General features: G+C 39.4%; 1 protein-coding gene across 17 annotated transcripts in view; it reads right to left on the bottom strand.

Moving 5' to 3' along the window:
* Positions 1–13,256, bottom strand: part of DOCK9 (dedicator of cytokinesis 9) — a 302,147-nt gene that overhangs the window by 106,930 nt on the left and 181,961 nt on the right. For all 17 annotated transcript variants that reach the window (XM_033177368.1, XM_033177366.1, XM_033177370.1 and 14 more), the window contains exons 10-14: positions 6,789–6,863; positions 5,160–5,300; positions 4,471–4,674; positions 3,964–4,086; positions 391–473 (exon numbers count right to left, since the gene is read on the bottom strand). In XM_033177368.1, coding sequence (XP_033033259.1) covers positions 391–473; positions 3,964–4,086; positions 4,471–4,674; positions 5,160–5,300; positions 6,789–6,863 — 626 coding nt within the window. The remainder of the gene's footprint in view (positions 1–390; positions 474–3,963; positions 4,087–4,470; positions 4,675–5,159; positions 5,301–6,788; positions 6,864–13,256) is intronic.

Raw genomic sequence — 13,256 nt, 5'->3', positions numbered from 1 at the left:
ACATAGAAAACAGTTCCAGTCAATGGCTTGCACTTAGGAAACAACATACGCAAGTCAAATGCTTAACAAGTAGAGTCAAGAGATAAAGATCACCCCAGGCCACATTGGACTGCCCTGACTTCCAGCTGGAGGCATGTGGTTGGGTCCTGGAATCCCAGCTCTGCAGCTAACACTCCCATGTACCCTGCCACCTCCAGGTAGCACCGCTCCAGACAATGTCTTTCCTCTCTGTGACTCTACTCAATGATTTTTTCAAAATTTAGACTTACGTATTTCTCAACTTTACACACTCAAATCCTCTTTGTCTCTGAACAACAAACAGAATAGGCCTATTGACCCATCCATGCATTTATCTATATCGATTTAAAAGGTATACAAGGTGTTCCTTACCTTGCTGCCCAAGCAAATGGCATTCTATACTGTCCTAGTCTTTGGCATGCCTGCTTGGCATTCTTCAGCACTTTCTGAGCCACCTTGAAGACATGAGAATAAAGCTATGAGATACTGTATCTCACTGAAAGAATTGTGACCTAAATAGCCATCCTTACACGCTCACTAAATAAGTCCTTACCATAGCATCAGATGCATACAAAAGCACATCATACAGTAATGAATATGGCTGCATTCACACTCTGTGCAGAGTAGTTTATTTAAGGCATTCTCTAGCAGTGATTCTCAAAGAATACAGAATGAAGATTTTCCAAAATCCAAGTCTCTTCTTTGGTCTTTACAGGCAAGAAACACGCTGTTTCAGAGGTTTTCATACATCTTTATGACTAAATACTACTTATTATAAGTCTACTGAGTTATTAATAATTACTATTTGGTATCCATACCAAAATATATCACATTATTAGGATTTAAATGAGAACACTAATTAAAATACTAAGCTTTCGCAACTCCTAATGTGCACTAGCTTATGCTGATTTCCACAATATAAGGGGTAAAATATTAAGATACTGACTTCAGTTAGGCCGGGGCTGTCAATGCTATATTCTTGCTTTCTAAATATGAATTGCTGCTATTTCTACTTCCTAATGATTAATTTTGGTTTGTTGTAGATCGACTAATTAATTCAGAGTGTACAATAAAGCTTATTTGCTTTTAGCCTAAGGCAGGCCTATTATTAATCATCTATACCCCTATTGCTAAAAAAGATAATGCTTAATTTTTCCAAATCAGTCTGTACTATGATAGTGCTTTGTCATCAACGTAAAGTTTGATTGTCTCAGAGTCACAGTGAAGGGTCTTTTACATTACTTAATTTTTTATTTTATTTTTTTTACTGAAGGGTCTTTTACGTAAGTATATCAAAGTCAAACGGATTTTGGGAAATGTGCTCCAAAGCCAAAGTGTGCTACAGCATCAGCATCACTGTAGAAATGCAGAGTCTCAGGCCTTGCCCCAACCCTCCTGGATAAGAACGTGCATTCTGACAAGACCTCTGGTGATCTGTGTGCACCATCAGCCACAGGAAGGATCTAGAAGGATCCAGAAGGATCCAGACAACAAAGCTGTCTGTCTCTAAGTCACACTGAATCCAGCTGTATGACTCTGTAGGCCATCAAATCTCTCTGGGCTCCACTATCCACACCTGAAAAAGGGGGCTATACTTTTCATGACCCCTGCCAGTTGTGAAACTTTATAATCCTACCATGATCATGCTGTAGGAACTGCTGCCTTCATGAGTAACCTGGAAAATACATCCTAATTGGAAGAGACGTCAGGGATTCATCTGGGACCTCCCCCATTCTCCAGTGAGGTATGTTCTTGCCTCCTTGGATGGGGCGACTTAGTGGGGTCAGGTGTATGAGTCTTAGGGTACAATGATCTGCCTAGCTGCAGGGTCAATTTACTCAAACATTCTCAGGTTCAAGATTTTTTGGTTCTAACAACAATGAATATGTTGTGGAGTAAAACGCAGTAATTTCATAACATTTAAGGCTAAAATATAAGACATCAATAAGCCTTTTCTGCAATGAATGAGGACTTAGCTCTCAGACATACGAAGGGTGCAAACAGAACACAGTATGTGTGAAAGTCAGAGTAAGAAACCTATTTTTGCCCTTTGGGCCTTTTTCCCCTTCTCTTTATTTTTAAAACATCTATTCACAGGAGATACCTACAGCGACTTTTCATAAAAATTTCCTCCAAAATGAAAATTTACTCTAAATGATGTTCTAGACCATCTTGGAAAACATGAAGAAACAACTCTGACAGACTGAAAAAAATCATCTCACTGTAACATTTCTGCCAAAACTGTGCTAAAGTAAGATGGTTGAGCCTTAATTCCTGCTTTAATTGAATGCTTTGGAGGTGGCAGGAAAGTAAATGCATGAATAATGTACACATGGATGAGCTTTACATTCCATAAATAATGAAGAAAAAGCAGACTTCAGCAGATGCTCAGTGGACATGGAGGAGTGTGCAGAGGTAAGTTTAGCCTACAGTGATATGTGATTTTTACACCAACATGAGCTGCCAAATCTTAAACCATGCATGCAGCAGGCAGAAGTAACAAAGTTGGTGTGGATGGGCCTTGGAAATGTGTTGCATACACAGTCGGGGGAGGAGATCTTATCTTGGGCCTTCAATGATTATTAATCAAAACATAAAACAGCCAAAAAAGCGTCTTGTCCAAGGTTTTACAGACTTGATTTAAAAAAATAAAACAGCTTCTCTCCAGAGACCAAACTTTGCACAGCTTTCATCAGCCAAAAACGCTTACTGTTGGAAACAATGTGCCTGGGTAAATGGGCTTTTACTTGACTGGGGCTGTAATAAATGACAATGTCTTCTGGGCTTTCTGTGATTTATGGTGCCCACAGCACTGACTCGTACATGATCTGTTTGATCCTAACACTGTCCCTATGAGGAAGGCAGAGGCAGGAAGTAACATCATCCTTCATGCACAGAAGGAACATCTGGAGGCCAGAGAGGTGATGTGATTTGTGCAAAGGACCCAGGTGAGTTAAGTATACAGCACCCAGGTTTCTGACTCCAACACCCATTTCTCAATGGCCATCCTGCATCCTGTGGACACAGCTACGATGCATGGGTGCCCACAGAGGTGATGATAGGAAACTCTGAATCCAACTTAGTAAACTTCACTTACAGCCTCTGGGGTATGTGGACCAGTCCTTGTCAGTGAATTCAGGCCTCTCAGATGACCACATAAATTAAAAAAAAAAAAAGAACTAAAATATGTAAAACTGGCAAGGATAATAGCACTCAACGGATTACACTAACCAGGTAGCACAAGGTGCTACGAAGTGGCAGTCAAGTGCCCCCTGGCAGCTCCAGCTGTGAGACACTGAGCAGGTCACTAAGCCTTGGTGAGCCTCAGTGTCCTGAAATATGAAAGCACATCTTTTACTAGATGACCTCTAATATTCAATAATTCTATGGTATTTCCATGCCTAGGCACTTCCCGAGTAATGAACACCACTTTGAAAAAAACCAAACATACATCACGTACGTTTTCTTTCCATCTTCCACCTAAAACTCGGCCCCCTCTGGCGAAAACCAAGTGCACCTGAATCACTGACACTACTGGTCAGGCCATCTGAGCCAAGGGCATCTCCTGGTCTCCAGCCTCATATATAAGTGTAAGTAGACCAAAATATAATTTCAGGACCCAAGAGGCACATTAACAAATATAAGTTTGAATATCATACATGTATTTTCTAACAGAGAAAGTTTACTATTAAGCTGGTAATTCCTTTGCAAATTATTTTAGGAGGTCAGAATTGTCTAGTCAAGTGGAGCATTTTATTTACACATAGGACTACATTTCCTTCACAATAATGACATAAAGTTCAGAGTAAATACATGTAGCATATTCTACGTCTTTTAGAGCATAAATATGGCTTATGTTTTATTTCATTAATCATTTATAGTTTCACATAAAGGCCTCTGTTCAGATTGCTTTTTACCACCACAAAGTTTAAAAGCCATTCATACCTTAGAAGAGTCTGAACTTTTCATATATGGCTCAGCGCAATGTGTAATGCTCCCCTGAAGGACTTTTTCAATTCTGGCCACAAGAAATATATCTGGATGAGGACAAGTGACTGAAAATATTCCCTAGGAGACAAAGAATTTTCTTCAGTCAGCAGAATTGACAGCTGTGTTAAACAAATCCCATGAACATTAAACAGCAAAGAACAGTGAAACAGGACAACTAGTAAAAAGCACCCAGTGCCAAACTAGTTAGCTGACAAATAGTTCATCATCTGCTCAAAAAGTCTATTTGGTGAGGGAGGTAACTAGAACGTTTAGAAAGAAGAAATGAAATTAAAAGCCACTTATTTCTCAGCTTGCTTTTACTGTCTAATAATAAACAGTATTAATTAAGAGTCTAATGACTCCACTTCTGCATTACAAGGTCTAATTTGAGCATTTTTGGTGCATTTACATAGCATGCAAGGTGAGTCTGAGTAGTAGGAATGCTGGGCTCATATTCCCCACCTGCTTCGGATACTGCATGGCGGCTTCATGAAGGATGCCTTTGAGGACAGATGGGCTCTGCCCGCTGCCATTCATCAGCGCCGGGGACGTGGCGGCCAGCATTTGCCTCACTGAGAAATGGTTCAGGTCTACGTGGAAGTCGGCAGAAATCTTTCGGTTGTATTTTATGTCAAACAGTGATAGAGTAACAAAGAAAGGTTCAACCTGAACAAAACAAAACAATCCAACAATCACTATGACTCAAACAGGGATAAAAGAATGTTGCTATCAAAAGAGAAATGACAAGACCTATTTAGGACGGTTGCCATAAATTACTACTAAAGATAAACAGTCTCATCCTTTAGAATACAGATAATTAGGTTATAAAACATTTTAGGAAACAAACAGAACAATTATTTTCGCTTTATGTGTTTTGCTACACAATGTCTGCTCCATAGAAAACACAGTTGCATTCCCCCAAGCATCTAAGATGAACTCTGTCTCCTGGAAAGCTGAGCACACACCTACTAGCCTCATCTTTCAACACGAACATCCTGTCCTTGCAGGCGAAACAACCTCCATATCCTGAGCCAAACACTGCACCTCTTTGATACCAGGGACTAGGATTTCTTATCCAAGCTGCACTGTAAAAGCACATCTGAAACTTCTGCCTATATTTTTTTATCTTTATTTTTAAAAAGAAAAATTACATTTGTAGTGGGTCCTTCTTCATTTTCGGCAACACAGCATTGCAAATTGAAAGATAAATCATTGCACTTGACAAGGATCCTTTTTCCAAACTTCTCTTCAAATGGCTTAACTTCTGGCTCAGCTGATGAGAAATCAAGCTTCTTTAAAAGAAAATGTAAACATATAAATAAGTTATGCTCTTATTTTTAAAAATCATCATAAATGCATCCAAAGGAAACAGAATACAATTCGGAAAAGCTATATACACTTATTTACTCACAATAGTATTGCTATTATATAATCAGTTTCTATGGTTTATAGTAGTTACACACATAGTTGATAATAATGGTCAAAGACATGGGCAGGGTGTGGTGGCTCACGCCTGTAATCCCAGCATTTTGGGAGGCTGAGGCAGGTGGATCACGAGGTCAGGAGATCAAGACCATCCTGTCTTAACACAGTGAGACCCCGTCTCTACTAAAAATACAAAAAAATTAGCCAGGTGTGGTAGCGGGCACCTGTGGTCCCAGCTACTTGGGAGGCTGAGGCAGGAGAATGGCGTGAACCCTGGAGTCGAAGCTTGCAGTGAGCCGAGATTGCGCCACTGCACTCCAGCCTGGGTGACAGAGCAAGACTCCGTCTCAAAAAAAAAAAGAAGACATGATGGTATACCTACTCAATGGGTGAATTGAAAAAACACAGAGCTTGAAAATTATGATTATGAACAACATAACCAATGTCTATCCAGTATCCAACCAAGTGTCCATCAACAGATGTATAAGGATACATAAAATGTAGTATATACATACAATGGAATATTCAGTCACAGAAAGGAAGGAAATTCTGACACATGCTACAACATGGATTGACCTTGAAAACATTAAGTTTAAGAAACCAGAAACAAAGGACAAATACTATATGATTCCACATTTATGAGGTTCCTAAAACAGGCAAGTTCACAGAGTAGAACAGACGTTACCAGGGGATGGGGGAAGAAGGAAACGAAGGTTATTATTTGGTACAAAGCTTCTGTGTGGGAAAATGAAGAAGTTCTGGAAAAGGATGGTGTTAATGGTTGTACAATAATGAGAATGTATTTAATGCCACTGAACTGTACACTTAAAAATAGTTAAAATGGTAAATTTATATTATGTATATTTTACCATGATAAACAAAAACTTCTTAAAAGCAGATAAAAATTATAGACATATAAACACACATACATATGATTATGAGGTCTGTGAGGAAACAGAGAAGTGCTTATCATTGAAGTTAAATGGAAAAGGTTTGTATTTGAGCCTGGGCCTGGGCTACTCGGGAATTATTATTGACTCCCAGGCACCTGCAGTGATACCTGTTATTTTCCGATGGCTATTTTAACAGGTAAATTAGATGTTCTTTGTGAACTTGAGAATGTCTTTCAATAAATCTCTCCCAATTTTCAAACATCTATTAAATAGCAAATATTCACAATAGTAATGCTATGATGAGATTATACATTTTTATTTTTCCTCTTTTCCCCAAATTTTCTATAGTTATTTTGCTTGTTGTTCCAAAATAAACAAAGCAAATAAATAAACAAATAAGCCCATCGATGATTTTCTCTCCCACACTTGGTTTTAAATATTAAACATTTAGATAGTTCTTACCTGGGCATCTGGGTCCAGATAAAAAAGTTTGACTCTGCTTTCACTTTTCAGTTTGATTTCTGCTTCTCTGGCACTCTGATAACAAGATAAATAAAAATTACATTTAACAAAATCCTTTTCTTGCAAAGGTGCCCAAATACAGTTAAAAGCTGCCTAGTTCTGAAGGTTGAGGCTGCTGGAAAGCTCTGCCTCGTGCTGGTGAGCCGCTGTGTGTGCCAGGGAGTGTGCAGCACACAAAGTAAGCACCAGGAGGAAAAAGAAATGAAGATGAGATTCCTGCCCTTCTGAAGCTCACAATCAGTGGTAGAGTCAAAGTCAACACAAAGAAAGCAAAAGAGAATAATTAAGCATCTGTGTGTCAAGAAAGTCTTCATAAAGTAATGGAATATGGGGTAGACTTGGAATGAAGGGGCAGAATTGAGCTGAACATTCCTGGCTGAATGAAAAGGATGCACAGACACTGAAGATGGAAACGAGCCCAGATGCTAGAAAGGATTTAACAGAGTCCAGTCTATGACTGAGTGCAAGAAGGGGAAGAGGAAGGAAAATATTTTGAATGATGAGATAGAGAAAATGATGGCTGATCTTGAAGGACAAGATGCTGATTAATTCAATAAATATTCATTAAGTACCTCTTATGAGCCAGGCCCTACAGACATGTGAAATGTGAATGAAGGAATTCCCTAGCCCCAAGGAACACCAGGTGGGGAGACAGCATATCAACAGGTAATAAGAGGACAAAAGAAAGTTTAAGGTAACAGCGGAAGTCAACTTGGACTAGGGGGTGGTAGTCAGAAACCACCTCCCAAGAGAAGGCCCATCTGGAAGGACAAGAACACTTGGCCAGGAAAGGAGAAAAGCACATTCTAGGAGAAGGCACAGCAGGTGCAAAGGGACAAGTCACACCTGAGCAATCACCAAGTCACTCATCATAACTGAAAGGCAGGGCATGATTAAAAAAAATAAATAAAAGTTAAGAGAAATGAGTCTGGGATTTGCATGCTAAGGATTGGGGATTTCCCCTCTTGTTTAGCATATCATCAAGAAATAACCATAAAAATGGGCAACCAGCAGCCCTCAGGGCTGCTTTGCCAATGGCATAGCCATTCTTTATTCCTTTACTTTCTTAATAAACTTGCTTTCACTTAAAAAAAAAAGATTGGGGATTTCATTCAGAATCTAAAATACCCTGCAACATTTTAGGTAGGAGAATAAAACGAGCTCTACATTTCAGAAGCATCACTTGGGTAGAGTCTCCCCATCTCACAGCAGGGCCGATTAACAAATCCCACATTTCTAGCTTGGGCAGCCTGCTGAATGGTGAACCCATAAACAAGACAGAAAACTCAGGAAAAACAAATCTGCCAAAAAGATGGTAATATCCTTATCATCTTTGTGTAGAGATGCCTGGGTAGAGATGCCTCTGGAATTTCCAACTGGAAACATCCAATAGACAGCTAAAGGGATGAAACTTGAGCACAAGGCCGAGAGGAAGGCTGGAGTTCCAGACTTGGGAGTGGACAAGATGTACTGAGGAAGAGGGTGGAAGTGGGTCTGAAGACAAAATCCTGGGGGCCCAACATTGAAGAGGTGGACAGAAGAGAAGCCACAGAAGAAAACAGACAGACAGTGGCAGAGATGGGGGCTGGAGATGTGGGATTTGGGAACAGAAAGAGAGAGAGGCTTTTCAGACATTCACGAGATAGAAGTCATCTCCATCTTTATGATTTTTCATGCCTGGTGCCTCTAAGTCTATATTCTGTTCTTCTTGTCAGTCAGAGCTTTCCATGACTCTCAGTCTCCACAGCTAAGTCTATGGAGTCGGAATAGAATGCACTCTCTCATCTGCTACTTTCCCCAGAGACATGAGTCACATCTCAGCACTCCATGGGGCACTCACAGCCACAGCAGAAAAGGTGTCTTGTCTCTTCTGCTGGTGGCAGAACAAAGTCTATTATTACATTTCCAATCATGGATAATGAGAAAACAAGCATCTTAATCTTCTTAGCCATGTGATTGTTGTATATAAAGGTCTTTAGTAATGATCCAAACTATCATGATCAGTTGTCTACGTTTAAATAAAATGGGCACCAGAATACTAGGAAACTGGGTTCTGGTTCTAGTTCAGTTAAGCAGCTGTGCAAGCTACGCAGCCTCTCTGGGTTCCATTTTCATTTCTGTGTAAAAATGTTAAACAAGATGATGGCTCAAGTCTCTTGCCACACCAAGTTTATCTTGATGCTATCAGTGGGAGCCTGAAGGCTATGGAGGTGAAGGGGCATTACTGCAATCTTCTGTTTATGCTTCCAAGGCAAAACACTTGCCTGTGGTGGAGGCAGGCGCTTTCCATATGGGAGATGGGACCACTTCATTTTATTCTATCCTGCCTGTCACCTTTCCTAACTTTTTACACCAAAAGAGCGAGAACATGTGCAAGTGGAATCCACTTAACTGAACCCAAAGACTTTGCTTTACATTGTATACTGCCTGTGGTGTTTCCTAACAAAACTGTCAGTACTAGGTGCTGCAAGCCACCACCAACAGTTATCCATTCTACTTCTGAATCATCCGCTTGAGCCCTTCAACAAAGGCAAATACTGTGTTATGTTCTCAGACGCTAGAGCAGAGGAGTGGGTTCTTAATGTAGATGCAATTCCTGATGCCTTTCTGAAAGATGCTTGTTGTCTCCAGTTGACTGTGCTAGAAGATAAGAAATGAATAAAGCAAGAACAACTGCTAATGAGCTCCCTATAATTAAAGAACAAATAAGAATGCAGACATAATAAAAGAAAAACAATTCACTACTAGCCAAAATAGACACAAAACATTCTGATTTTGTCACTAACACCCAACAGATATATTCTTTACCACAGACATCACTTATTGGAAAAGAAGGGACAGCTTTAGATGTAAAAATAACTTAAAAGTTTGTAATCTACCTAATATACATCAATTGCTCTGCTATGAGATAAATAAAAAGCAAATTCGGCTTCTTAAAGTTCCTCCTATCCCTCCTAAGGTCTAGGATGATGCATTAAACAGGGAGGATGCCCAACAGTGGCTGAAGGAATTACAAAATAAAATCTAAGAGGTAGAAAAATGTGGTTCAGGGAGAGCAGGACTTTGCCCCAGAGTCAGGAAACAGTATCTGGAAGAATAGTAATGATAAGAGCTACTACAGATAACAGCCAATATCTACCTGCCAGATACACCCTAAGTGCCCATTTTAATTTTATATACCTTAGGAGGCAGGTACTATTATTACCCCTGCTCATTAAAAGAGAAGACACTAAGGCATGAGTGTTAGGTACTTCGCCCAAAGACCTACATCATGAAATAGAGGCCTGGCTTCTAACTCAGTTTGCCTGGCTTCAGAGTCTAAACCATTACACTACACAAGAAAGAAGAAAAAAAGGTAAAGAATGTGAACAGGCGAGTCAGGAAGAAAAAACACAAGTGGCAAATAAATGTATGAAAATACAAAAAACATCACTAATAACCAGCAAAATGTAAATGAAAGCACAGTAAAATACCATTTTACACTCAGCTGGTGAAGATGCAGAGAAACTGAAATGTGAGTTGTTACAGCTTTTTGGGACAGTAACTTGGCAATGTTTAAAGCATTAAAAACACAATAAACTTTGACTTAAACTGAAAAAACCCTAAACCTTCATTAACAGGGAGATGGCTGAATGAAGTATACGGTAGCAATAGTGGAAATATCATGCAGTTGATATGTATGTAAGAGGGAACCAGATCTTCTACTGGTCCAGAGGGACATCTATGAAATATTTTTAAGTGATACAGTAAATTTCAGAATAATGTATATATTGTGAACATATTTTTATAAAAAAACTTAAAAACCTTACATATGTTTCCCTATATTTCTATGAGTAATCAGTTTGGTGAAAGGGGAATTGCAACTGGTTATTAACGTAAGTGTTCTCAGGAATGTGGGAATGGAGGATGAAGGGAAAAGGTGAACTTTTCTTTAAACAACTTTGGGTATTTTTACTTATTGTGACAAGCATACTTATTTTTAATTAAAATTTTAGTAAAGATAATAAAATAAATACTTGTAATATGTACTCTCACAATCTAAGAGTGGACAAAATACAGCTATAACAAATATCATCCCAAAGACTGTAGTTGAGCACTTCTCAGAGTGATGGAAACCAGCTCTGCTTTTAAAATAATCTATGGTCAGTCTATATTGTGATGGTAGGAAGAGCCAACTGGCTTTTCCCCAGACACCCTGTTGCCACTTTCCTGCCCAAAGCCCACTGACTACTCTGGGTTTCGTGGCAAGGAGAATGAGAGGAAAATGGAAACAGAAAAAGCACAATGGTAGAGCTGTTCTCTGTACAAACTGGTGTCTTCTGAGAAGACAAGGAAGAGAATGATTCATCTAAACCAAGGGCGATTCCCCCACCCCACCCCATCCTGTAAACCCTACATTCAAGCACTAACGACACACCCTGACAAGGTTTTCTTCTTTGTCTTAAGAAGTAGTTATGGACCAAACATTCAAAGTCTGCTGTAGGCTTTAGGCATATTGTGTGTCTTAAATTTATTTGCGAGTAGATAAAACAATTTAGAGACAAAGACTACGGTCAACAGCATCTTATTCTGAGGATGAATTACCAGAAACATTGTATTGACTGTTGGGTCATTTAAACAGAACGGGTTGGAACAGGAGGACTTTGCAAAACGTTTTGAGGCCAAAATACATACTCTTTAATTTAAAGAGTTATCATGATCTATTTCCACTACTTCCAAGACACCGAACTTCTCAGGACCATCAGCTTATCCTCTTCACAAAGGAGGCCTAGAAATGCAATGCCGCTGACCCCACAGACACAAGCCTAGCCAGCTCGTTTGTATCATAGTGCAATGATATTGTTTTCTGGATTGGAATCTAGGGGAGAAAGCACTTATTACAGACTTGGTTTAAAAATTCAGAAAAAGTGTCTGTGAAAGCACTGGGTTCTGACAAGTTCTGCTGAGCATGGCCCTTGATCCTCACTCCATCTCCATGAGACTAGAAAGTCTGAGACATCATACTTTCCCCTGCACGCAAGTGTGGAAGATTTACCTGGAACAATAAGTTCATTTGCTTAAAACAAAGTTGAAAGGTAAAAGGGTGTGAGCAATTCTGGATTCAGGTGAAATTCTACTTCTCTTTCAGAAACACATGGGGAAACCAAAGTAAAAGTTGGATGCTATTCTTTGAGTACAAAAATAAAAGCTCACAAACAGAAAAGCTGTGGAAGAAAACATAAGGTGGGTTTTCTTCACACTATCTTAAGGAGGTGACATATATGTTCTGATGTCACCTAAGATATAAATGTAACCCGAGAAATAAATTATTAAATAACTAGTAACGAAGTTTATAACCTGATTATGTTACTCCTTGACTTTCGAGGGAAGAAATCAATTAACTAACTTGAATTACGGTTTGTGTATCTAACTAAAATATTTAGAAGACTGAGGCTATACACTGTTATATTTATAACAAAAAATTGTTTGGTTCCATAACAGACAATAGGAGGAAAAGAACCAGTTTTAGGGTAAATACAGTGTGTTCTCTAATGAGAAAACAATAAAGATGTTCAGTACTAAATGTACAAACATAAGTTCCAAGATTATACAAAATATTCTGAAAACCTAGGTTTATATCACTCATACTGTAAGTAATGAGCCCTTCCATAATATTCCAGAATGAGACAACAGTTATTTTTGCAATGAAACAACTTCCTGTCGGTCATATCCTGTTTGGCTATGTCTTAGTCACAGTGGAAAACAAAAGCCGGGGCAACAGGATGAAGGAGGTTAGAGGAGCTGATTAGACAAGGAACCTGCCATTAAATTACACCTTCAGCCACCTTCTGCCTACCCCCATTGTTCTAGGCCTTTCTCTGCAATCTTACTGAACTGTGGCCCAGCCACCCAGCCTGACCCTTTCTTGCACCTTCCTTCCCTGATACTGACCTCTTTATCTCTTCATTCCCTGAGTAAACACCTTGCACAGTTCTCTCTCTCCACCCCTCCCCCTGTACACTTCAGCCTCTGATTCTGTAACCATGGAATCCATTCTTCCTAAAAATGGGATGACCAACAGTTACCAGATCAACTTCTTTGCCTTCTCAACAAGTGCTAATAATCCAGACACCCTGAAGGGGGATGATAAACAGCCAAAATTGCATTCTTGCTCAGGGCTGGGGACAGGGAACACAGGTCTCCCCTTAGTGCCTGGGCTGCTCACACTGACATCACTGAGCTGGGTTTTAAAAGGCAAAGCCCACAGATACCCATGTGCTGAGTGAATAACTCATCTCCATTTTCTTCATTCTTTTCCTCTTCAAAAAATTACTTTCTACCTTTTCCACCTTTTTCTGTCTTCCTAAATAAAATTATTTTTAAAACACCTGAAAGTGAGGGAGAAAGAAAAAAACAGTAAAGACTCTA

The sequence above is a fragment of the Trachypithecus francoisi genome, unplaced genomic scaffold (assembly GCF_009764315.1).
Source record: "Trachypithecus francoisi isolate TF-2019V2 unplaced genomic scaffold, Tfra_2.0 Lachesis_group18, whole genome shotgun sequence".
Taxonomy (NCBI): domain Eukaryota; kingdom Metazoa; phylum Chordata; class Mammalia; order Primates; family Cercopithecidae; genus Trachypithecus; species Trachypithecus francoisi.
This window is presented reverse-complemented; position numbering and strand designations above follow the sequence as displayed.